The 13,033-nt window shown below is 39.9% G+C and overlaps 1 protein-coding gene across 2 annotated transcripts in view; it reads right to left on the reverse strand.

The window, feature by feature from the left end:
- PROSER2 (proline and serine rich 2) overlaps positions 1-13,033 on the reverse strand; it is a 67,046-nt gene that overhangs the window by 20,252 nt on the left and 33,761 nt on the right. For both annotated transcript variants that reach the window (XM_049885085.1, XM_049885086.1), the window contains exon 2: positions 4,330-4,549. In XM_049885085.1, the coding sequence (XP_049741042.1) occupies positions 4,330-4,467 (138 nt within the window). In that variant the 5' untranslated portion in view covers positions 4,468-4,549. The remainder of the gene's footprint in view (positions 1-4,329; positions 4,550-13,033) is intronic.

Genomic DNA, 13,033 nt, shown 5'->3' on the forward strand with positions numbered 1-13,033 from the left:
TCATACAACAGCCTCAGTCACAATGGGGGCATATGGACAGCCGTAACAATCTTAGTTAAGTAGCTATTTTAATTTTTAACTGGCACTAGCTCAGGAGAAAAGTTTCTAAAGAGCAGGTAACACTTCAACCAGTGCTTGAAAACTTTAGGATACTCTCATTTAACATTAGGCATTAATGTTTTTTCTTCTTATAAAGATAACTTTTGCTTAAAAGAAACACTTTTATAAATCAGAACTAGATTCTTTTACTTAAAGAGCCCTTCAAGAGGTGCATTTACATGTCACACAATTTGGAGGCCTCAAAAATACTATTTACTGAGTCATCTTTTATGATGTGAGCAATTAAAGGATATCAAATGGAGGAACTACTATGGTTGATTCTGATTCTAAAAAGATAAGTCACAAAAAACGACTTAGATGTCTAAGGAAAAAAAAAAAAGATTCCTTTCAAATTAAAAAAAAAAAATTTTTTTTTTTTTTTAGATATCCAAAAATTCAAATGTATTGTTTCAAAATTTTGTACTATTGTAAGTGATTCAGTCTTCAAAGAGGCCCTGGCTGCTAAGTATAAGTGCTTTGCAAAAATCAAGTATTACATGGTTTAGAAAAAAAAAATCTTTAGCTGTTATTTAAAATTAAACATAAAAATTTCTCAGTTTGGAAAGCTTCATAGATACATCTAAACTACCTGAGGGATCAAATTACTGGGCTTAGGGCTGTGCAGACCACGGTCTCGGGAGATATCAGCTCAACTGGCATAACACAGTTTATAAAGAAAATGTTCTATATCCTGCTTTGGTAAGTAGTGTCTGGGGTCTTAAAAGCTTGTGAGCAGCCATCTAAGATACTCCACTGGTCCTACCCTGTTGGGAGCAAGGGAGAATGAAGAAAACCAGACACAAGGGAAAGATCAGTCCAAAGGATTAGTGGACCGCAACTGCCACAGCCTCCACCAGACTGAGCTCAGTACAACTAGATGGTGCCTGGCTACCACCGTCAACTGCTCTGACAGGGATCACAATAGAGGGCCGTGGACAGAGCTGGAGAAAAATGTAGAACAAAACTTTAACTCACAAAAAAAAGGCCAGACTTACTGGTCTGACAGAGGCTGGAGAAACCCTGAGAGTATATGGCTCCCAGACGCCCTTTTAGCTTACTAATGAAGTAGTTCCTGAGGTTCACCCTTCAGCCAAAGATTAGACAGGCCCATAAATAAAACGAGACTAAATGGGGAAGGACGAGAAGGCAGGAGGGGATAGGAAAGCTCATAATGGGGAACCCAAGGCCGAGAAGGGGAGAGTGTTGCTATGTCATAGGGTTGGCAACCAATGTCATAAAACAATATGTGTATTAATTGTTTAGTGAGAAACCAATTTGCTTTGTAACCCTTCATCTGAAGTACAACCAAAAAGAAAAAAACATTTCTCAGTTTGGTAGTTCTAGTTAAGGAAAACACACAACTATGAAGGAATAACAGATGACAACTAAACTTGGTTCAATAATTTTCCATAAAGAAAATTGCTTGAAAACAATCAACAAGCCTGAGTTTATATTACAGTTGTACTGCTATATTGTAATGGAACATATCCTCCATCATACAGTGAGAAATACATAGTACAGTAGTGCATGTGGCTGGATTATGCAATCAAACACACAGCATAGGAATATAATTTATGAATTTAACTATAAGCCTCATAAGAGTGGGATCTATAATGCTGTTTCCACTATTACCCTCCATTATACACAAGGATAGGCACTGTGGAGAACACAAAGATGGGTCAAATACATCAAAGTATTAAGATTTTAACAGAAAGCAAAGAACTGTAGATGACTGGCATTCTTTAAATTCAAAGTGATGCTTCATAATAAGATTGGCAGAAGTGAGAAATCTGTGAGATATTGGGGGAAGGAAATGTTTTCCTTTTGCCATCTTATCCCTAGTGTTCAAAATAATAATAATTTAGAAGACTACTGATTAGAGAAAAAGAGATATAAAAGGGAAAGCATGGATCCAAATGAGATGGTGTGGCAGGATGGAGTGCAACTATGTTCAACCCGGAAGCTCACACCCGTTGTCGTGGAGTCGATTCAGGCTCATGGAGACCCTACAGGACAGAGTGGAACTGTCCCATAGGGTTTCCAAGGCTGTAATCTTTATGGAAGCAGACTGTTACACCTTTCTTCCACGGAGCGGCTGGTGGGTACGAATCACCAACCTTTCAGTTAACAGCCAAATGCTTAACCACTGCGCCACCAGGGCTCCTTCAGAAGCTAGTACAAAAAAAAAAAAAAAAAAAAAAACCTGTTGCCGTCGAGTCAATTTCGACTCATAGCAACCCTACAAACTAGAACTGCCCCATAGGGTTTCCATGGAATGCCTGGTGGATTCGAACTGCTGACCTTTTGGTTAGCAGCCATAGCATTTAACCACTACACTGCCACGGTTTCCTCAGAAGCTAATATGGCACTAGAAAAAGAAAAGCTAGCATTATCAAGCACTGATTAGATACTAGGCCTTTAACTCTTATAATAACCCTTGAGATAGAATTATTATCCTTCCACCTCTTTTTAACTAATGAAGAAAATGATGCTGAAAGTGATTAAATAACTTTCCCAAGGCTGCAAAGGAGTCCAGGAGTTAAATCTGGATTTGAGCTGGCTCTGTCTCCAAAACTATTGTGTTTATTATGATTCTGAGCTGATTTTTAGGATACGGACTAATTAGCAAGGGAGAAAGCAATTGTAAAAACGTATAAGGATTGTTCTGGACTTAAGAGAAATCAGAAATATCTTGGAGACTGTCCTTCTGGTCCCTATCCTTAACTCAATTCCACTACAAAACTTATGCAAGCCAACATCGGGTGCTCAAAGTAACCCTTCCACTACATGCAGCTAAGAAGCACAATGCTGTTCTCCCTTTACCTTCTGACATTTATAAATGTGATTTATACCCTTTTCTTTAAACCTAATGGAATCGCTAATATATTACAAAAAAAAAGTCCATGATAAAAAGCTTTAGCACAAGACATTTCTCTTTGTGACTTTACAGCTGAAACTTAATAGACCTTTCAAACACTTGCTTCTGTCTCTGAAGATGTATTCCTGTGTATGACATCTGGACGGAGGCTACAAGAAGCAGGTTTTCCAAATTTGCCAGATGACACCTTAATGTCCCCTTTCCCTGTAGAGTCTAAGAAGAGCTGTATTTTATATGGAAGTATCCTATAAACTCCTTGAATTCATTTTACAGACTTGCTTCTTCTAGCTATGATATCTTGTAGGCTCTCGGACATTCAGAAAATTAAATATAACATTTTGTAATACATTTTTTTCTTGTGGTGAATCAATTAATATTTATTATACACCAAAAAAAAAAAAAAAAAACCACCCAAACCTGTTGCCATTGAGTTGATTCCGACTTATAGCGACCCTACAGGACAGAGTAGAACTGCCCCACAGAGTTTCCAAGGAGCGCCTGGTGGATTCAAACTGCTGACCTTTTGGTTAGCAGCTGTAGCACTTAACCACTATGCCACCAGGGTTTCCATTTATGACATACTACCATAATATTATAAAAAAAGAAAATATGCAAGTAAGAGTCTATAAAATTCTATCACTGCTATTAACCCCAAAACATACGTACCTTTCCTATAGTTAGCATAATTGGGGTTAATTTTAGGGCTTGGTGTATCTGAAGGAAACTGGTGTTCCCACTGGAAGAAGATAGGCTGTGATGAACTGCAGACCATTATTAGTGAGGTCCAAGGGTTAATTCTCTCCTCTGCTTCCCTCTATGAATATAAAGGCCTCTTCTGAAAGATAAATACTCCAAGGGAAAAACGTATAAAAAGGTCCTCGCTTATCTTTAAAACAGAAGACTTTTATGTAAAAGTTCCCAAAGCTGGCTGATGCTATGCAAGGGTCTGGATTCTGAGAGAAAAAGATACAAAGGCATCTATATTTGTAAATTAAAAATCTGTTTTAAAGGGAATTTGTTTATCCTGTGAAATTCATGGCATTAGCTCCTTTCGGTCGTAGGAACTGAATACCAGCAGTGCTCCTCTCTGTGTTACTAGCTTCAGGCATGGTCCTTTCTGAGTCTAAGCAGCTAGAAGTTATTGGCTACAGCTAAGGATTTGCTTCACTGCTGTGGGTAGTGCTCTATATATGTGTAAAATTTAAAAGATGATGAAAAATAAGACACCATTTCACAAAACAAATAGAATTTTTAAAGATATTCCTTAAAAAGGTGGGGGTGGGAGGGGGAGGAACAAAAAACAAAACCAACCAAGCAAAGCACATGAAAGCATTAAGGACACCATCACTCACCAACGTGAAACTTCTGGACCGAGCACTGCTACTTCGACTCTCCAGACTGCCACCTCTGCTCAAGTCACTGAGCCTGCAGCTGGGTGACATGTCAGAGTCCATCTCCGAAGGGTCTGATTTCAGGTGGTTTATAGGCATCCCCACAGAAACTTCAGCTCCTGGCCTGATCACAGGAAGTGGGAAAGGGGCCAGTATCCCATTCTGAGGTAGTGCATTATTTCTAGAAAGATCAAGCACAAAGTGATAGTGGTTAGTGAGCCTAGACAGTCAAATACCTCCTTCCTCAAAAACAAAAAACTTGGCATCTAGATTCCAAGATCATCTAAGATTCACAGCCTCACAACCGTTAGGACAAAGGTAATCAGGAAACCCTAAGTCAGTTTGGTGGTGCTAGTCCGCATTTTTCCTTTTATTATTATGAAGACATATGAATTATTTTTGAGAACAGACGGATGTACTAAAAATTACTTTGTGCTAGATATCTGATAGAAGAACGTTCTGGCACCTCTTCTTGCACGAAGGGTCCGTACTTTTATTCCTATTAGGTAATTAACTTATTAGACTGAAGACTTTTGGAGGGTTTCACCATAGTTATCTGCACTTCTGAACTGCAGGTTAGTAGTTATTTAGCCAGAACCCTGGTGGCGCAGTGGTTAAGAGCTCAGCTGCTAACCAAAGGCTGGCAGTTCAAATCCACCAGCTGCTCCTTGGAAACCCTATGGGGCAGTTCTACTCTTGTTCTGTAGGGCTGCTATGAGTCGGAATCAACTCGACGGCAACAGGTTTTGGTTTAGTTATTAGGCAGTTTATATAAAATCTGTATGTTGTTTAAGGTTTCATATTATTTAACGTATTTTAAAAATTGTAACATTTCTCAAGTCTTTTTTTACTGCCTAGTCGTAAAAATAGTGGCATATTATCCAATAAGCAAGGTAAGAGCGGGCTTCCTTCGGCTTACTTGCTAATCTGTAGTGGGCAATTTCACATTTTTTCACCACATCATAGACTCTGCTTCTAGGTATGGCAGGCATCTGTCTCTCTCCCAACCCTACAGCACCTTCCTACAGAATCAAAGCCTCTTTTCAAATTTACAATCCCTTACAGGGACAGATGAGCAAGGTAAGTACGGGGCCTACTTGTGTTTACTTACTAATCTGTGGTGAAACCCATGTAAAATTGTTCACTACAGATTATTAAGTAAGCATAAGTAAGCCTGTGTTTACCTTACCTTGCTTATTGGATAATCCACCCGATTTGGGATAATGACAATTTACAAAACGTATACAGTCAGAATCTTCTGGTTCCCTAGCCTTGCTCTCAAATTGCCATTTGACCTGTGTCGGTTCACCTGAAAGTTCACACTCTCCCCAGCGTAAGCTGTATCAGTTCCAATTAATCAGACTCAATAGGAAGGCAAAGGCTCACTTGCAGAGTAAAATCCCCCCAAACGCATGGAAACCATGCTGATACTATCACCATATTCATTCATCTCAAATATATGCCTTTTTCAGTTTAAAAGTATTTAATTCCAGTAAAGTAGTGCTGGAGCCCTGGTACAACAGTGGTTAGAGCCCAGGCTGCTAACCAAAGGGTCAGCAACTCAAATCCACGACAGTGGAAACCCTAAGTGGCAGCTCTACCCTGTGTTATAGGGTTGCTGAGTCGGAATCTACTTGATAGCAACTGATTTGAAAGTAGTACCAAGGAATCCCTGGGTGACACAAACAGTTAAGCACTTGACTACTAGTCAAAGGTTGGTGGCCCAACATCCCCCACCCCCGCCACCCCCACCAGGTGCTTCAGAAGACAGGCCTGGAGATCTGCTTCTAAAAGGTCACAGCCTCGAAAACCCTATGGAGCACAGTTCTACTATGACACACATGGGGTTGCACCGAGTTCGAATTGACTTGATGGCAACTAACAACAGTAAATTAGTACCAAAAGGGGCTTTAATCAAATTGATGTTAAAGTACATATTCTGTCCTCCATCTTAAGTCTGCAGTATGCTTCTTCAAGACCATGTTATTCGAACCTGCTGTGCAAGTTCTGTCCAGGTCCTCCCAGTCTCAGGAGCTTTGGCAGTCTAAGATGTCAAGCTGGTAAAAATCCGGAGGAGTTTTCTAGTCACAATCACTAAATAAATCCACTTACTAGAAGATAACGTAAACTCACACAAATACACGAGCTTTACGGGCTAACTTCAGAAGATGCAACCTAGCTATGCTAATGTAATTTAGCTAAGACAAAAGAAATTGAAGGCCACTCGTTTAAAAAAGTGACTTATGCCACTTTCCACAGCTGAGCTTTTGTAAAACTAGCGTTTATAGGTATAGACTCAGGTCTTCCTTGTGCTGTAATTAATCCTAGTCTTTTATGCCTTAAAGGAAAAAAAAAAAAAAAAAACCAAATCCATTGCTGTCGAGTGATTTCCGACTCATAGCGACCCTATAGGACAGAGTAGAACTACCCCATAGGGCTTACAAGGAGCAGCTGTTGGATTTGAACTGCCGACCTTTTGGTTAGCAGGCGTAGCTCTTAACCACTGCGCCACCAGGGCTCCTTTTCTGCCTTAGACACCACAAACAGTGCTTCCTTTTCAGTCCCATTACAGTTCAGAATTGAGGTGAGGCGACAAGAGCTATTAAGTTTGACATCTCCAAGATTCTACACTCTTTTGGAAGACATGATGCTATTAAAATTTCTAACAGAAAATACTAAGATACCAAGTATTAAATACTAAGTTAATTACTTACTTACCCAGTGCCGTCGAGTCGATTCCGACTCATAGCGACCCTATAGGACAGGGTAGAACTGCCCCATAGAGTATCTAAGGAGCACAGGAAATTCACCTTTTTCCTTTCAGGAACAAAGGCATTGAAACTGTGCCCTGTAAGCCCCTTAGTTTCATATCCTCTCACCCTTTTAGCGGTAAATGCAGTGCAGCCTCTGAACAACAGACAATTAAGTGGTTTCAACAAAACCTTCTAGAAGACTAATATGGAAAGTGGCTTATATTATGGCAAGTGAAGAGATAGGCATCTCACATCCTTCCTAAACTGCAAATACTGTTAGGCAGCCTTAAGAGTCCTTTTAGGAATACTGAGGGGACACATGAACTAAAATAACCATAGGTACAATTTGGTATGTGTATATAAACCTGTCTGCTTATGTTCTGTTTGTGGTGTGGGGTGGGGTGTGTATGTGTTTAAGAGAAACCTCACCATTTGTGGAGAAAGCCCAATCAACACTGAACACCTTTAGGGGGAACCTGCCATTTAAGACTTCACAGAAAATATTGTGAATACCATCTCAGAGAAATCCTGAAGCTATCTAGGTAAAATAGACTAAGGAAGAAACCGTTCCTCACCCCACATCTGTTTTTCAGGTGAACCAGTACGGGCCAAATGGCAATTTAAAAGCAAGGCTAAGGAGCCAGAAGATTCTGAGTACATATACCCTTTCTAAGTTATCATGATGGAGTCCTAGTGGAACAATGGGTAAGTGCTCAGCAGCACTGCGGGGGGCGGGGGGGGGGAAGACCTGGGGATCTGCTCCCATAAAGATTACAGCCTAGGAAATCCGATGGGACAGTTCTACTCTGTTCTATAGGGTCGTTATGAGTTACAATTGGCTCCATGGCACACAGCAACAAAAACAAATCGCCATTATCCCAAACAATAAAAAGAGACATGAAAAAATGTTACCACTTTAAAATTTATTTGATAATATGAAAGCTTAAACAGTACACAGATTTTATATAAACTGGTTAAATAACTAACAAAGCCAGATCAAACTCGTTGCTGTTGAGTTGATTCCGACTCATAGTGACCCAGTAAGACAGAGTAGAACCAGCCCATAGGGTTTCCAAAGAGCAGCTGGGGGATTCGAACTGCCAACCTTTTGGTTATAATGCTGCCAAACTCTTAACCACTGCGCCACCTGGGCTCTGTCTAAATAACTATTAACCTGCCATTCAGATATCCATGATGAAACTCTCCAAAGTATTCAGTCTATTAAATGGCTAATATGAATCTAGTATAAACACACACACACGCTGGACGTACTAAGGGGCTCATGACAGTGGCTGCTGACAAAGCAACACAAAGGTAGCTACAAGGCATTACAGCTATATCCGTGGAACCCACAAGTAGCTGGAGCCAGGGTAAGGTGGGAAAGGTTATGCGGAGAAGACAGGATATTTCTTAGATTTTTCCTGATCTGCAGATTCCTACCCACTGACTCAGTTCTAATTCATTCCTGAACTAAATAAATCACAGCTTCCAGGAAAGGAGGAGAAGGTGGGGCGCCAAGTCTTCCCCACATGGGAAGAAAGATGGGAAGTGAAATGCTGATTCACCCCTACATAATGAAGGGACCCAGAGGAACTACCCACTCTGTGGGAAACGATTTGGAATTTTACCACAGGACTGGGCAGTGAGAGAAGCACTCTGAGGTCCTTACAGTGTGTTTGGAAGGTGGTAATTTTACCACATGATTTGAGAGTGCACCTTTTTCTTGTGTTACTGTAATTTTATATAAGTTATTCTGCCACTTTAAAATTATAATATTTAGACTTTATCAAAATCATTCTCTTGAGAGAATACACGGAAGCTAACCAGAATCTTCCAGAAGGCAAGGTTTGTGAGGGAGAAATGAAAACTTTCAACATCCCTTCACAGGCTCATGATGTCAATCTTTTTTGACCTCCCAAGGAATTGAGAACTAGATAGGGGCTCCCTAGTTTTAGTTCCCTAAGAACTAGAACCAGAGAATTCCACGGGAGTCCACTGTGGGGAGAGCAAAGCTTTCTGAAGGGCAAGGACAAGGACGCAAACTTCATCTTTGGTCTGCACTGGGAAACGTATACAATGAGAAAAAGTACGAGAAAAGAAGCAGGCAAGCTTGACAGTAGCGACCACAGCTATGAGTCTGTATGGGTCATTACCACTTTAAATATTTAGGCTCCTTGTTCAGTTAAAAGTTCACATTTTCAGATTTTAAACAGTGCACACTATAAAAAGCAAGACTAGGGTCAGAAACTAAACTGAGTTAGTCCCGCAAATGAAAAAACTAACTTTTACCAAGGAAGGAGAACAAGCTTTACAAAGAGATCATGATAAGCCTAATAGTACAGAAGCAGAAATATTTGTCATGTGTGTTCATTTCTGCTTATTCTTTTCTACTTCCTGTATGTTTCTCATTATTTACTGGTAATATCCTTTTTTGGTAAAGTCTAGTTTATCAGTTGAGTAAAGAGGACATGAACAAAGTCACGAATAGTCTAAAGTCTTAGTAAATCTACATCAGCCAAGCATGACCAGTCAGAACAGCACTATCCAAGTTGAAGGTTGTCTTAGTCATCCAGGGCTGCTATAACAGAAATACAACAAGAGGATGGCTTTAACAAAGAGAAGTTTACTTTCTCACGGTAAACTAGGCTAAAATTCCAAATTCACGGTGTCAACTCCAGGGGAAGGTTTTCTCTATGTCAGGCTTGTCATCAATCTTCTCCCAGACTAGGAGCTCCAGGTCCAAAGGACGTCCTCTGCTCCTGGCACAGCTTTTTTGGTGGTATGAGGTCCCCCTGTCTCTCTACTCGCTTCTCCCTTTCATATCTCAAGAGACTGACTGCCTCAAGACAATCCAATCTTTAGACTGAGTCTTGTCTCACCAACACAACTGCCGCCCATCCTCCCTCATTAACATCGTAGAGGCAGGATTTACAGCATATAGGAAAATCACACAATACTGAGAATCATGGCCCAGCCAAATTGATACACACATTTTTGGGGGGACACAATCCAATCCACGACAAACGTCCTAGAAGATCTGGTGGGGCTATGGTAGGCAGGTAAGTGAACTCCCTGAAGTCAGTGTACCGGAGCCAATGGTGTGAGGCAGCTTCTTTTTATCATCTTCCCCTGCACATTCCAGAATAAGATCTAGAATGACCTAGATGGTCTAAGGCCCTTCTTTCACCACCACCCTACTCCATCTCAGTACCAGTCACTGCCAGGTATATAGAACAGCCCAGGTAACTAGGTCTTTCCTTTACTCACCTGACATCTCTAGTTGCCAACCCCCAAAAGTTGAATTATTCTAGTCAAAGACCCATCCACAGTCACAGTGGCTTTCAACTTCATCACACAAAGCTTTGGAGTTATCTTCGATTCCTCCCTCTTCCTGCGTGCACAATCAACCAGCTTTCAAGCTCTGTTGATTCTTCCTTAGCAATGTCTCCTGTATCTACTTCCTTTTTAGTCCCACTCCTTAGCTCAGGACCATTTTACAACATAACATTATTACAACAGTCATCTAACTGTCCTTGTTTTTCACTCTTCTCTGCACTTCTGCTGCATTCTTTTGCTAGATTAATCTTGAAACACCACTGTGATATCACTACTCGGCTAAAAAAAAATCAACTTTAACCCATTTCCAACAGGCTTCGGAACTGAAGTTTTATCCTATCAATCAAAACCTGCTTGCATTTGAACCTTATCTTCCTTTCTAGCCTAAGCATATTCTTTCAATGTTTCCTGTTTTCCTATTTCACACTGAACAGATTCCAGCAAGACAGGTGAATAAGAGTTACCTCTTAAAAACTCAATGTTGATTTGGTTCTTAATCTAGGCAATGTATTAGAAACATTTTGGGACTCAGCCCCAGATCTACTGAATATATTTTGGGTGTAAAGCCAGAGCATGTGTATTTTCAATAGCTCCACAAATGATTCTGCTATATAACACCAACTCTAATAGAAGACAGAAGCATGTTTAAGCTATGTTTAGTGCCATGATAGTCAATGTGGGAGCACAGAGGAAGGACTGCCAACACTTCCTATAAGGATTCAGAGACTTCATGCAAAGGTGACAACTAGGCCAATCTCTAAAAGATACTGAAGATTTAAGGAGACTGCCTGTTTAAACAAACTGTGGTGGACATTCCAAACAGAGAAAGAACACCCAAAAACCCAAATCCACTGCCGTCGAATCGGTTCCGACTCATAGAGGCCCCATAGGACAGAGTCGAACTGCCCTGTAGAGTTTCCAAGGAGTGCGTGGCGGATTCGAACTGCCAACCTCTTGGTTAGCAGCTGTAGCGCTTAACCACTACACCACGAAGATCTCCAGAAAGAACACAGAGGTATGGAAATACATACCCTGTTTGAAAAACAGTGAGTGGATAGAACAAAGCACTGAACTTAGCTGACATCCAAGGTACAAAATGAGTTGGAGAAGGGATAGAAAGAAGTGCAAATGGGAGGATATGGTAAATTGGGCCAGACCATAAAGGCTTTGAATTTTTAATTTCACCCACACATGATGGGGAGCCAGGAAAGATTTATACCCAGTGCAGTGACATGATCAAATTTATAGTTTAAAAAGATAACTTTGGCAACAGTGTGAAGGATGGGCAGGAACAGGGGAAGAACTTAAAAGCAATCAGGATAACTGAGCACTCTATACTGTTTAAAAAGAGACTAAGGGAACTCAGTGATCTCCAAAACATATTTTGTGTGTGAAAAACCCAAGGGAAAGAACAGTGTTTAGAATACTTCTATTTGGATAGGGAGTAAGTAGGAAAATACATATGTATGTGCTTTTATGTGCAGAGAATCTCTCTGGAAGGATATACAAGAAAAATGATAACAATGGGTGCCTCTGGGGATGGAAGAATGGACTACGGATGGCTAGATGACTAGAGTGGAAAAGAGATAATGCTTTTACAAAATGATCTTTTGACTGTTACACATATTAACTATTCAATAAATAATTTATCTAAAAGCTAATTAAAGTAGTTATCAAGTTATTTCATGAGTTCACAGAAAGGATGATGAAGATTTCAGATGGCTCTGGCTGTGAGTATAGAAAGAAACAAGAGATGCTGAGAGAGTAAAGAGAAAGAATCTATGGAATTTTAATGATTTATTCATAGTCAGGGGAAGAGAACATTTCAAGAATGAAAGAGGGGTTAACAGTAGCCATGAAAAAGTAAAACAGAATAAGGGCTAAAAACTATCCACTGACTTCATCAACTAAGGTGATCTTATAAAAGAAATTTTCAGTAGAGAGACGGGTTTGCAATTATACAGCAGTCAGCTAAGAGTGGATGGGCACTGTGGAAACAAACAGTGAGTATAGATTATTCTTTTTAGAATATGGGTTGTAACAGGAAAGAGAAAGATAAATTGGTAGTTACTGAAGACAAGAGAGTTGAAGAAAGGTATTTTGGAGGCATTTTTTGTTTTGTTATTTTGCTTTGAAGAACAGAAGAAGCTTGAACCTAGTCATTATCTAAGGAGAAAGAATGGTGGAAAAGAAAAGGTAAAAGCTCCACTGAAAAAACCTTCTCTTCTAACACTATGGTTGGCTAGATAGTCTGGCTGACCACCTACTGAAATTTTTTAAAATTCTGGATAAAATATGAAAAACATCTTTGACTCCTCCTTCTGCCAATGACTGGCAGATCCAGGAAACTCTATCACCGTAAACAATGACCAGGGCAATTTGAAAAAGAACCAGATAAATCTTTTTGAAATGAAAAATCTAAATAACAATTTAAAAGCTGAATGGATGGGGTAAACAGAAGATTAAATATAGCTGAAAAGAGAAGGAAGGAAAGGAAACAGATCTGAAAAAAAGCCATTATTTATCCAGAATGTAGCACAGAGAGAGAAAGATGTGAAGAAGTTTAAGAGTTTAAG

This window comes from Elephas maximus, chromosome 4 (genome assembly GCF_024166365.1).
Source record: "Elephas maximus indicus isolate mEleMax1 chromosome 4, mEleMax1 primary haplotype, whole genome shotgun sequence".
Classification (NCBI taxonomy): Eukaryota; Metazoa; Chordata; class Mammalia; order Proboscidea; family Elephantidae; genus Elephas; species Elephas maximus.